At 40.9% G+C, this 14,073-nt stretch overlaps 1 protein-coding gene across 8 annotated transcripts in view; it reads right to left on the bottom strand.

Annotated features, from left to right (window-relative positions):
• ctbp1 (C-terminal binding protein 1) overlaps positions 1-14,073 on the bottom strand; it is a 346,678-nt gene that overhangs the window by 155,548 nt on the left and 177,057 nt on the right. For 3 of the 8 annotated variants that reach the window (XM_085975465.1, XM_085975461.1, XM_085975462.1), the window contains exon 2: positions 6,395-6,453. The exons of 2 other annotated variants lie outside the window; for them this stretch is intronic. In XM_085975465.1, the coding sequence (XP_085831591.1) occupies positions 6,395-6,446 (52 nt within the window). In that variant the 5' untranslated portion in view covers positions 6,447-6,453. Of the gene's footprint in view, positions 1-6,394; positions 6,454-8,295; positions 8,506-14,073 lie in introns of those variants that run through there. 3 more of the 8 variants (XM_085975464.1, XM_085975468.1, XM_085975460.1) reach the window with 3 other exon arrangements.

The following is a 14,073-nucleotide window of genomic DNA, read 5'->3' as shown; positions in this document are numbered from 1 at the left end:
TTAAGAGTTTGAAAAAAAGTCAGCCATTTTGATTAGCTGGTTAAAAAAAGCAGTTTTTGGTCAGTTGGCTTTTAAATCGATGATAAATTTGAGCCAATCCAGGTTTTTTGCCCTACTGATACTTTCCCAAATCTGATAGATATGCTACAAATGCACTCTAGGCACAAGAGTTTTCACTTTAGCTAATACAGATAATGAACAGAACTATTATAATCCTATTATTTACCAGCTGCAGGAGGTAACCAGGAACTAGATTTCCCTCAAAAAATGGGAGAAATGCTTATTTTTCATTGAAATTTACACCCATCCAGGAACACAAGGTTTTGAAAGGTATTCTCAGAAGTCGCAATTTTTTTTTTTTTTTTTTTTTTTTTTTTTTTAAAAGCAACAACGGCAATATAACAGATAATCATAATGCATCTACAATAATGATCATTTAATGCTTCCCAAGCAGCTAATGAATCACTTAAATGGTGTAAATGTTTTAATGAAGTTGGGGAGCGTGCAGTATTTCTGGATGATTGTTAAACCAAAATTGATAAAAGTCAGATTTAGCGACCCAGGCTTGGTAACCTTCATGGAAGCTTACAATCATATTTTTTGGTGGGAGGAGGATGGCTGTTTCATTCAAAGGAGGCTACAAGGCTGGTAATTTGATGTTGAAAGAATGAGCACAGAGTTAAATACTTGGGGAACTGAACAAAACTTTTGGAAGTTGCACAACTTAAAAAGAGCATTTATATTACTATTACATAGCACAGAAAATAAACGGACATGCAAAACAAAATTGTACAACAGGGAAATATTATCAAGGATATAGCAGATAAAGTAACAGTGAAAATAACAGGATTATACAAATTACATTCTACATGCCATGGTGAGAAAGGGAAGGTAATGCAAGAAGGAATTCCAGGTCTTAATTCCCAATGCCCTTGCATTTAAAAGCTAAGCTTGGAACATTACTCAATAGCACAACATGCAACAGATATTGGACCACAAACAATACATGAGAAATGAATCTAGCATTGGTTGCTTTATATGGGAAAGAAAGCTTTTGACCAATATTACACCAGATTTTAAATTTTACAATTATGACTACCATTTCATTTCAATTAGAGGAGAGGGCAATATGAAAGAAAGACTTGCATTTATATAGCACCTTTCATGGCCTCAGGATGTCCCAAAGCACTTTACAGCCAATGAAGTACTTTTTGAAGTGTAGTCACTGTTGTGATGTAGGAAACGCGGCAGCCAATTTCCACACAGCAAGCTCCCACAAACAGCAATGTGATAATGACCAAATACTGTAATCTGTTTGTAGTGATGTTGATTGAGGGATAAATATTGGCCAGGACACCCGGGATATCTCCCATGCTCTTCTTCGAAATAGTGCCACGGGATCGTTTACGTCCACCTGAGAGCAGGCGGGGCCTCCGTTTAACAGCTCATCATATTGCCTAATTCAATTCTATTACACACATTATCAGTAGTTAATCTCTTCTGAAGATGGATGTGAATAACAGCTTCAATGCATCAAATGTATTAGGTATCTAAAGAGAAATGTAAACATCGTTTATGTTCATTCCCCACAGATGGCTTCCATACAACATTTGTTTTTCAGCATTACAATCCAATGAATACAAGATGACAACAAAATGATACCTAAATGGAAAATTGGAGTCAAATATTCCAACGAAAACATCCACCCACACAACCTTCTCTTTATACAGAACAATTTGCGATGCTTGAAATATGCATAAACATGACTAGAAACAGAACATATTGTACACGACTTAGTCAAATAGTCACAACAGTGAACGTCTGCTTTTGGATTAAAAGAAACTTAACAAAAACATACCCCTTTATTTCAAATATTTTAAATGTCACGCACACAAAGCATTGACATAAATCTTGAATGCAGTATGAATGTCAGTCTGTTATAAGGATATATATATACTATTCATTGTTTAGGCCCTTGAAAACTGAAACCCTGTTAGGTCAATTAGTCACTCCAGAAGTATATTTTTTTCTTGTGTGAATTATAACAGAAAACAGATGTTATTGACAAAACAGCATTCAGGTGATAACCTTATTGTACAAGCAGTAGTGTCCTTAAAGTCCACCAGCAGCTGCTTCAATATGCATTTCCTCTCACTAAATTTTACATACCATACAAAAGACAGTTTGAAAAACAAAAGCTTTATATTCCATCTCTTAAATTGGCCAGAAAAACATTCTTGCTGTCTTAGCTTCAATTCACTGCCATCACAGTTTAGTTTGTTGGTCAGTGTCTATTAACATCAATCTAATCTTGTTGCAGTGAGTGTACATGGTAATCAAAGTGGTAATCCATTTTCTCTCAAATCAAGAGGAATATTGGAGTGGACTTTAACTTGCAGCGGCTTTCTGCTGGGAAAATGCGTTGGCGACTTAATTTCACGCCGTGGCAGCATGAGGCCGCACCCAATTTAACCTCTAACATGTCGTCGGGGGTTTTCCTGCTCAAAACAGTCGAGCAGAAAGAGGCTGCCGACACGCATAAGTGCTGGCACAGCGGTCCGGGGCCGTCTTGCGATAGGGAAGCCTAAAACTTTCCTCGTAGGGCCTGGAGGAGTGCTCAACAAAAGAAAGTAAATACTTACTTCGAATGGCCTCTTCTGCTTCCGATCCGCTTTCAACAGGCCTTCACCTGGGGGCTTCCCCGCTCAGACTGGAGATAAAATTAGTTGGGGCCTGATGACGTCAAAGGACCCCAAGCTGCATATTTAAAGAAGGACATCGCCAGCTTTGGGTGAGCGACTTAGCCGCATATCCAGAACGGTTACTAAAAATTGGAAAACAGCAGGATCCGGGCGGATATTGGCAGGCAAACCACCAGGTGGATTTTAACTGCTTACCCACCTTGATTTCCACCGGACGGGTAGTGCCATCCTGACATCTGGCTGTGACAGACAAATGGTTGTAAAGAAAGCCACATGGTGGTAAGTGTTCACTTTATGCAATTCAACACTGCAATCTTTATTTACTCCATGTGCACTCAAAGAACTGTGGCAAGATTATAAAAAAATATAGGAATGAGTAAAGAGTTTTCTGATCCGAGCTCTTTATTTTAGAAATGAAATACAAAGCTTATGCCATCAAAATTAGTGGTGGTTGGGCAAGAGTAATCAATAATATTAATGCTGACATTTACAAAATGCAGAACACTATGAGCAGATGGCCTGACTAATAGGAAATCTGATTCCATCAAAGTATTATAGGGATGGTATGACGTTATAGTATCTATCGAACTACATTGAATCTCTTTCTGCTAATGTACAAAAGCTGCAGTTTAACTGAGCACTATTACAAAATATTCTTTCCTAATCTACTGTACCAAAATAGTACTCCCTTAAAAGTTACTTTTTAACCAGAAACTGCATTTTAGCAGCGACAGACATCTACAAATTGTTAAAGAGGATATATAATCCCAAGAATTAAATTACTATGGCAAAATAGAGCTACCTTATTGAGATAAAAGGAATTTCCAATGCTCTTCAAATCTGATTATCTAAATTGCCAGGATCTTCAAATTTCAAAAGTGTTTGAGGAGACTCTTCCCTGTCCCCACCCATAGTCTAAGGATATGGCTTTCCACCAGTAATATGGAACCATTCTGAAAGGCAATGCTGCATTAAATTACAATCAGGTTTGCCAGTAGTTTAAAAGATTAGTAAAAAATTATCAGAAGCTTGTGGTCGCTAAACCGGAAAGAAAAGTATATGGCTTTTTTTTTTTGTTTATTTAGGGGCAAGTTTGATATTTTAATAGATATGCACCCTGCTCTTCCAATGATGAACCTTCATTCTGCTTCCCTGCTATCTCCACCCAATGCATCCTCCCCCACTGGATACTCCTGCATCATATTAAGTCAGTTTGGCTCGGTTGGTTGCATTCTTGGCTCTCGTTTCGAGCACCATATCAAGGTCCAAGTGTATTATTGAGGCCGACACTGCTTGCAGCGCAAGGGAGTGCTGCATTGTTCAAAGCACGTTCTTCAGATGGGATATCAAACAAAAGGTCCTGCCCAACTGTTCCAATGGTTTAGGTGGCTATCTTATGAGACTATTAGATGACAAAAAAAAATTAAAATTTATACAGCACCTTTTAATTATTAAAAAAAAATTGGTTCGAAGCACTTCACAGAAGCATAATTATACAAACAGGATGGATGCCAAACCAAGGAAGGAGATATTGAGTGGGGTAATAGCTTGGTCAAAGGTGTGTGTTTTAAGGACAGTTTTGAAAAGAGGCTGGTGCATCAGGGAAGGAGTTTAGGGAGAGAATTTCAGAGTGTGGGGTATAAACAGCTCAAGGCAGGGCTGCCAATGGCAAGACAAGATGGGGGGGGCGGTGGCGAAAGGGGTAAGCACAAAAGGCCAAGTCAAAGGAACAGAGTTCTGGGGGGGGCTGGGTTGGGGCGGGGCCGGGGGAAAAGAAAAGGTTGCAGGGCTGGAGGGGGTTACAGAGATAGGAAGTGCACGATCATGAAGGGATTTAAACACAAGGACCGAGCTAAAACCTATGGAGGTGGAGGGTGATAGGCTGACCAGGAAAACATTGGAATAGCTGAGTAGGTGGCAAATGCACACTTAAGGGTTTCAACAGCAGATGGGCTGAGGCAGGGGCAGTGATGGGCGATGTTACAGAGGTGGAAGTAGGCGGTCTTTGCTATGGAGATTATGTGGGGTCGGAAGCTTGGAGTCAAATAGGATTACGAGCAGTATGATTCGACCAGAGACAGTGGCTGGGCAGGGGGGTGGAACCAATGGTAAGGATACAGAGTTTGTCGTGGGGGCCAAAGGCTTCAATCGCCCCAATATCTAACTGGAGGAAATTACGGCTCATCCAAGACTGGATCTTGGGTAAGCTGTTGGACAACATGGGGTAGGGGCAGGGTCAAGAGAGGTGATAGAGAGGTAGAGCTGTGCACCATAAGAGTACATGTGGAAGCTGACATGTCTGCAGATAATGTCGCCAAGAGTCAGCATGTAGATAAGGATGAGGAGGGTGCCAATGGCAGGTCCTTGAGGGACCTTAAGGGAACACTGCAAAGGTAGGGCAGGATAAGAAGCATCGCTGGAGATGCTCTAGCTCTAACTATGATCGTATAAGTAAGAGTGGAACCAAGCAAGAGGAAAGGCACTGGGGTGGACAACGGAGGAAAGGCACTGGGATGGATGGTGTGATCAACTTGTCAAAAGCTGCAGCGAAGTTGAGTAGGGATAATACACCAGTCACAGAGGGTGACATCACGCAGTCCTGGCAACACTTCTCCCTCAATCAATCAATGCCATCTAAAAACAGATGAACTGGTCACATATCTCATGACTAAGATATTGCTGCTGCAGAATGTCTGCCTACATAACATACACTGTACATCAAAAAGTAATTAATTGGGTAATTATGTCAATTAATAAATTCATTGTGTATTTTTGAGATCTTTAAATTTATGAAGTGCCACAAAATTATGTAAATCATCCACTTTTCTGCCTTCGTGGCCAGTCTTAAGATACTCTTGTTTTCATACCATACCTTTTGGAATGTAGTTGGACATTAAAGCAGATTATACAGTAGTTGAATCCTTCATTAGTACATTGGATCATCACTTGGGACTTGATAAAACAAGATTCTACGTCAAGATGTGTGTCAAATATATCTATTTCTTCAATTATTTGGTAACACTTGGATAGATTTTATATGAAATGTGCAGTATGTTGTCATGGCGAGACCATAAAACCAAATGAAGTCCTGCCTAGTCCAAAGAATCCTTTGATGACCACTGTACACTCAGTAGTGTCATTGTGCAATGCAATATTTTTTGGGTTCATAGTGCTTTTACAATCAAAGCCAAAATCAATAATATGATATACAATTAAAGGAATGAACTTGGAAAATGAACTGTTTAGAATCAATATAAAAAGTCTGGTAATAGAAAGTATTTTATGCAGTTTGCCTATAAGAGGGAACTAGAGCTAATTAATCTTAGAGCTTGGAGGGTATAAATGCAGAGTGAATAGCCAGTATATTTCAAATTTGAATTTTTATTTTGCCGTAGGACACTTTAGCTTTCTCAGAATTTTGTTTCATGAATTTATTTTAACATTAATCAGATTTGAATTTTAACTATTTGGCACCAATGGTAATACTGTAAAGCTGAATTAAAATTCTGTGTGAATGTACATTTTCCAGATTTTGTCACACACAGTCAGCAACATAAAAATCCCCACAAAAATTAAATATCTTAGAATTTATCCAACATTGATTTTTCACTTATATACAAACCCAGGGGATAACATTCTCCACAGAAGCTTTCAAAGGCAATAAAAGAGAGGAGTTAGCTCATATGACATACTTAAACTCTCCAGGCCGCTGCTCCACTTTGTTTCTCGATGCATATCCATCATCTTCACTCTAATTTCAAAGCAAGAATAAAAAATGCTAACAACAGCTATGTTCACAGTATGCAAAACAAAATGTGCTAAACCCATGTTGCACATTTACAACAACTTTAGGATAGGATCAGTATGAGCCTGATTAATCCCATCTCTCAGCACAGTGGCCGAACAATATATACTGAGCTGGAGTACAATGGTTTGGAGAGGGGTGGGGGTGGAGTGGAGAAAGGAATAGTAGAATTTGAATTCTAATATTCCTACCAGTAGTGGCATTAGCAGTGTTGTTAACAGTGATCTAAATGATCCAATGCACACTGCTGTTAAATATTATTTCTGGAGGCACAATTAGGTGGCATCAGATGAATATTTAAATGCATTTTCACAACTTTTTCTGAGCTTTGCTATCCTTAATTTGCTGGAGAGCCAGGGATGAATGGCCACACCAGACGAGGAGTAAAAAGAGGCCCCATCGCCCCAATCATTGTATATATTACATTTTTAGATTTAAATATTACTATATACATAAACTAGTGCCAATTAGGATGTTTGCCGGTCAGAAAAGGTACATGGTACTGTTTTTTGGACAGGCTCAATGTTAATGACCACATGCTTCGAGATGAGTTATTTTAAGAGTTCTTCGTTACAGGCGCAATATTGAATAGAATTGCTCACACCCAATGGCAAAAATTGATGTGCATTCCCAGTCCTTACACCTTAATGCATGTCAGCAGTAACACCAAAGAATATCACTCTTAAGTTAGAAAATTGTAGCAGTCATTGCAAGTTTTAATTTGATTAATAATTTGAAGTGAAGTGTGCCTTTTCATTCCAAAACTAAAACAGATTATACTTTGGTCAAATTACAAAGTCTTCCCTTTGCTTTTGTTCAATCGATGTTTTTTCAATGTTACTGTATGTGGGAAACAGAACAAAACATACAACCAAGCCCTCCCTGGATGCAATATATAAATAAAAACATTCGCTCTGGCAACAATAAAGGAATAGCTGTTTGGCTCTGTGCTCTTCCCACGATCAGAACTCCAGCAAATGGTACAAATTAAGTTTGCTATAGATAAATCTGTCTAACGCCTATCGCAACATATTTAGCTGTATGTACAGTCGTCACTTGCAGTCTGGTCTGTACGTTGCATTACTGCTCTAACAATGGCATGCTGAAATATTATTTTGAAAGTGCATCTGCACGCCATGGCACTTTTTCGTTTATAAATTGAAGTGACATCAAGAGAAAGGAGGACTTCAAAGAATCCAAACTCCACAAACAAAGCTTTAGGAGTTAACATCATCTAAATGCCATGATTACATTGTAGACTTCAAAAGCACTCATTCATTTGAAAATACAAATCCTCATGCAAGGACCAGATAATCAATCTCATCTCAACATCAATTACATGGGTAACTTCTTATTCACAAATTAATCTGCCATTCTTGAACTGTTGACCGGTCAACCTCTAACTCACAACAATTGAAGATGAACCAGGTGACCTAGTTTGCCGTTTCCAATACATTAGATAGATCTTGTATACATCGAAAATATTGACCCAGAATTTACTGGAGCGGGGCATCTTGCGGTGAATGCCCCGAATTCGATTTTTCCCCTCACGCTTCAGGTCACCTTATTTTTGCGCCACAAATTGCTGGAAATTAGAGTTGAAAACGGGGTCAATCTTATTAACTAATTAAGTTTATAGAGAGAAAGAAACAGAGCAAAGGACAGAGAAGAAAATAGGGTGAGAATTAGACACAGAAAGAGAAATAAAGAGGGAAAGAAAGAATGGTTTGAGAGAGAGAAAAAAAAAGGTAAAAGAAAGAAACTTGTTAAAACCTTGAGGTTAACTACCTGCAGGAATGAGACTCCACAGTTTCAGTTGTTCCCTTCTGGACTTCCAAGGTTGAGATTCATGTCAGGACTATAAATCAACCCATTAACAGAGTCCTGATGGCATGAAATACCAACCCTAAACGTCTGCGGAGAGATTCATTCATATTTATGGTGCAGATCCAGCAATTTCTTGACACTCACGGGGAGGTTGACAGCGAGCTCCCAGAACAGCAGCGCGGCACAAATCGTCCAGCAATTTGTGGCAACTTGCAACTCATGATGTATCTGTTCCTCATTATAAATGGCTGGGGGGGGGGGGGGGGGGGGGGGTTTACGCAATAATGGTGGGCACGGAGAACTTGCCATTATTTTTCCAGCAATTTCTGGGCCTTTATGTTTGCGTGTACTTCCTGTTACTGACAGGAGGGTGTAATTACAGTGACAAGTTAACACAGGTTACTGTAAACGTAGGAATTTAGAATGGCAATACAGAAATAAAAATTGAACATATGAATTATGTCTGTTTGCCCCTTTCACCTGAAGACTATACATGGTCTTAACTCTCTATACAATGCCACAGGAGTGAGACATCTGTCTGTATGTACATACACACAGTGGTTTCTCACTCCAGTCAAAAAATATGGAATTTACAATCAGTTTAGTGCTGGAATGAGATTTTGCTTGTTTAACATATTCCCAACATCTAGGTGTTAAATACAAACCTTCATTTATGGGCCCCATGTCTGTCTTCCTGGACAGCATTTTCAACACATTTCTTCCACCTTTTCAAAATATGCTAGTTACAAAGTACAATCCTTTGCTGTAACCCTTTCAATATACTAAAGAAAGCTTCTTTCCAGACTGCCTTGTACACAAGAGAGAGATATTCTTGGAGTACAGAACTCAGTTTCTGCCAATGTCTGGGATCAGTTTGACCAAAGTCTCGCGCTCAAAGCATCACAAATGTCCATTTTTTTTACACAATGCTGAAGAATCAAATGATTAGACTCTACATGCTTCATCATAAGTATGTACGCTACAGAAAAAAAGTTAATTGTAATAAAATGAAAGTATGTACCTAATCTAGTCTTCAGCATTTCCCCTCCGCACAAAAACCTGCTCTTAATTTCGGTGAGGTGTTGTCTTTGTGTATCCGAAAGCAGATTTACATATACACGCTCTGTGTACATACAAACCTGCTTGCGAGTGAAAACACCAGAGTGAATGACTCATGAAGCTACTTAACTGGGTGTTTCAGTCATGTGCTCCTAAACTTTTCACAATTAATAGCTGATTTAAAGCAATATTTAGAAACCGTTTAAGCAAGCTGCAGATGAAGTAAAACTTTTATAACTGTCATTTATTTTTGGCAGGGACAACAGCAACTAAAAAGCAGTGGGAGGTTATAGGGAAAAATCAATGATTTCCCCTACTCCTGGCAGGAAGCTGCACTCAAAGGGCATGCAGGTCAGGGAAGAAGCTACAAAAGGTGCAGCAGTGATTCTCCGACATATGCTCTAGTACAGCACAGATTCCTTTCCTATCCTTTAGCGAGCTGGATTGCTGAATTTATGCTCAAGTGTATGTACATCATTTTAGAACAGTGGTGGATTTTACCTCAAGAGTTTCATTTCCTAAAACATTCATAAATGCAAAGTGATATCTTGCTTGTGCAATGGGTTAGTATGCTGACTTTTTATCTTTGGGATCTGGGATTTAAATTTACATAATACAAAACTATGTTTCTACATAATACATTCGAACAAGAATATCCTAACAAGAACAGCTAATTCAACAAAGAATCTTTCCTGGCCATAAGGGTCCTTTCTATGCAAAATAACTTTGGGTCGTTTTAACCTACTTTCTACTAGTCATGAGCCCACAACAAAACAGAAAAAAATGTCCTAATTGGCAACCTCACTCAGAGAAGCTATAAGGATCGCTGGTGTGGGAAATACAAATATCAAACTGCTGCAGCAGGGGTACTCTTCTGAGATTGAGGCCAACTGGAGGGAGCTTTATTCTGCAGCTGGCTGGGCTATATTTGATCTCAAAGGGCTCGATGCTGACATGGAGTGCTTAAAATGAGGAAGTATTTCATATGCGAGCAGAAAACATTCCCGGCCCTGATGGATACAAAAATTTAGAGGGAAGTAATTAATTTATGGTACTAAGCACTTTATTTTTATTGTTTTACGGACATTGGCAAACTAAAAAAGTGTATGAAATGTTCAATACTGGAGATACGCAGCACGGTGGCATAGTGGTTAGCACTGTTGCCTCACAGCGCCAGGGACCCGGGTTCGAATCCGGCCTCGGGTGACTGTGCAAACTCCACACAGACATTCTCCCCGTGTTTGCGTGGGTTTCCTCCGGGTGCTCCGGTTTCCTCCCACAGTCCAAAGATGTGCGGGTTAGGTTGATTGGCTATGATAAATTGACCCTTAGTGTTAGGGGGATTAAATACGTGGGGTTACGGGGATAGGGTGGGATATGTGTTGGTGTAGGGGTTATGGGGATCGGGTGGGATATGTGTCGGTGCAGGCTCGATGGGCCGAAATGGCCTCTATCTGCACTGTGGGGTTTCTGTGATTTCTGTGATTTCTGTGAAACAAACCTGGAAGCAATCTCTCTCTTTGCTGATCAGCTAACTAAGAACCGGTTTTCACAATTAAAAAAAACCTTCCCAACACTTCAAACCGCAATGAAACGCACATGCCTAATTTTTCCCATCCCAAACTGTAAATTGAAGTCATTCCTAATGTAGACAAACCATTTTCGATATGGTTGCAGTAAGCAACAAGAAAGATGAAGGGAAGAATATTTAGGGCAAAGAATAAGTCGCAGCTTTGCAAATATATACACTAGCAAACAAGAATATTTAAATTCTAATTAAAATGGAACCAGATATGCCCAATTTTGAAAAATGTATTCAAAAACTGCTAATGTGCTAAAGTCATCCCATCTAGAAGAAGAAATCTTTGAAATGGAAACAACTACTTCACTCAGTCATCTGAAATAAAGACAAATTCCCATGGGTTCACGGAGGATTCCTCAGAGTACTGAACATTACAGGAACACTTGTACTTCCTGAACTCCCTCGGTGCATATCGTCTTTCATAGTCAGGAACAATTATATAGGAAATTCTGTCACAATCGAAATACTGTAAGTGACAGAACTATCTCCTTGCGTGCTTCAACCTTTTTAAAACAGCATATGTGCATCAAGTCTTTGAATGTGACAGGAACATTATTTTTTTTTAAACTAGTAGATCTCCCACAGTGTTGTTTGCAGGAGCTGGAGAGTTGGTCTCCAACATTTAGAATCATAGGCCTATGGTGGCACACCTGTTCACATGCTCCCAGAGAGCACAATAAATATGCGGCCGGCAGGAATGTTGTGGAGCTGGGAGGAGCCCTCTTACTCCTCCAAGTTCCACATTAATTCCTAAAAATAATTTACTTCACTTTTCAGTGGTGGCTGCTGGCTAGGCCACGTCACATCTACAAAGCCTGAGCATAGTAAGCCCAATGCTAGCTTTGCTCAGGGCAGCCCAATTTTCCCAAAGGTTCCTAAAAAAGGAGTTCGGCCCCTCATTAGTATATGCAAGGGACCCAATGCTTGTTTTAGGTGGCGGCCCCGGACGCCTGAAGACTAGCCCGACCCAATTTTGGGTCAGACATTTTTCAGATGACCTTGGGGCGCTGGAGGTTGGCCCCGAAATTGGGCCAGGTTGTTTTAAGTCAGTTAAACGGGTGCAACAAGGTCTAATTGGGACTGTAATGTTTCAAGATTGGACTCAGACAAAAACCTGGGTAGATGGCCTCCACCATTATGCCACACAAAATATGTGACCCAGATAGACAAGAAAAAGGAGGGATGAGGCACTCCAAAATTAGCTACAAAATGACTTGGCTACTCTTCTGCACCTCGTCACAGTTGGTTTCATGGCAGCACTGGCAGAAGTCTCAGAATATTCCATCTACCCGTGCAGGTTAGGATATATACACAAGACTCAATTGTGGAAAGAGGAGAAAATAATTTAAATTGCTCTGCGCCATTAACAAATGTTAAATTACTCCTGGATGGGAAGGGAGGTCCGTCTGTATACCAACAACATAGTAAAACAAAAGCAAAATAATGCATCCTCCGTCATCGGATTGCAGTATGCAGACAACGTTTGCGTCTGCGCACACTCGGAGGTCGAACTCCAAGCCATCGTCAACACCTTCACCGAAGCGTACGAGAGCATGGGCCTTACGCTAAACATCCGTAAGACAAAAGGTACTCTACCAACCTGCCCCCGATTATCAAAATCCACGACGAGGCCTTGGACAACGTGGACTACTTTCCATACCTCGGGAGCCTACTGTCAACAAGGGCAGACGTCGATGACCAAGTCCAACACTGCCTTCAGTGTGCCAGTGCAGCCTTCGGTCGCCTGAGGAACAGAGTGTCTGAAGACCAGGATCTCAAACCCAGCACCAAGCTCACGGTCTACAGAGCAGTAGTGATTCCCGCCCTCCTGTATGCTTCAGAGACATGGACCATATACAGCAGGCACCTCAAAGTACTGGAGAGATACCACCAATGCTGCCTCCGCAAGATCCTGCAAATCCATCGGCAGGATAGGTGCACCAACTTCAGTGTTTTCATTCAGGCCAACATCCCCAGCATCAAAGTTTTTACCACGCTCGATCAGCTCCGATGGACGGGTCACATTGTCCGCATGCCCAATAAGAGACTCCCAAAACAAGCGCTCTACTCGGAGCTTCGACACGGCAAGAGAGCCCCAGGTGGGCAGAGGAAACGCTTCAAGGACACCCTCAAGGTCTCCTTGAAAAAGTGCAACATCCCCTCCAACACCTGGGAATCCCTGGCCCAAGACCGCTCTAAGTGGAGGAGAAGCATCCGGGAAGGCGCCGAACACCTCGAGTCTATTCGCCGGGAGCAAGCGGAGGCCAAGCGCAAACAGCGGAAGGAGCACACGTCAACCCAAGCACCCCACCCACCCGCCCCTTCAACCACCATCTGCCCCACCTGTGACAGAGACTGTAGGTCCCGCATTGGACTCATCAGTCACCTGAGATCTCATTTTTAATAGTGTGGAAGCAAGTCATCCTCGGTTCCGAGAGATTGCCGAAGAAGAAGAAGACGACGACAAAAGCAAAATAATGCGGATGCTTGAAATAGAACAAAAACCACAAAATGCACATTAACTCTCCACAGATGCTGCCTGACCTGCTGAGTGTGTCTGGGATTTTGTGTTTTTATGTTATAGCAACAGAGTTTCAGGCCGAAGACTTTCCATTTAGCCCACTTTTCCCACCTACTTGCAAAAATCAATACAAGGGAGTGTGACTGAAGTCGCTGGTTTTTCGACCCCCTAAGATGAAGTATTTCTATGAAATACCCCATCTAGTGTGCAGTTCAAGGACTTCGGAAACTCAATTAAGTGGGGGTTGGCAAGTCTGAATGTCAGTTGAGACAATAAATCGAACAGAAAGATAGCCTTATTTTTTAAAAATTACACCACTAGAAAAATCAATCAATGTATGCAACTCGGTGTCATAAAAAGTCCATGTTTCAAATAATTATACCACAGAAGATATAGGCGGTTCCCGATTTGCAAAGCAGGATGCTCCTGATCTCAGCTGCCTCATCAATGGAGGCATGAAACAGAGCAAAGAAGCTTCTCCCCAGAGAAAGGGGAGGAAAATCAACTCGCACCACTTGAACATACCTTCTCGTGTCACTGGCATCGAATCAACAACAGTCCTCCCCAACCCCACTCC

This window comes from Somniosus microcephalus, chromosome 2 (assembly GCF_052327205.1).
Source record: "Somniosus microcephalus isolate GS21.2 chromosome 2, FLI_Smic_1.0, whole genome shotgun sequence".
In the NCBI taxonomy this organism is placed as follows: Eukaryota; Metazoa; Chordata; class Chondrichthyes; order Squaliformes; family Somniosidae; genus Somniosus; species Somniosus microcephalus.
Note: the sequence above shows the minus strand (reverse complement) of the source record. Positions and strands in the feature narration are given on the sequence as shown.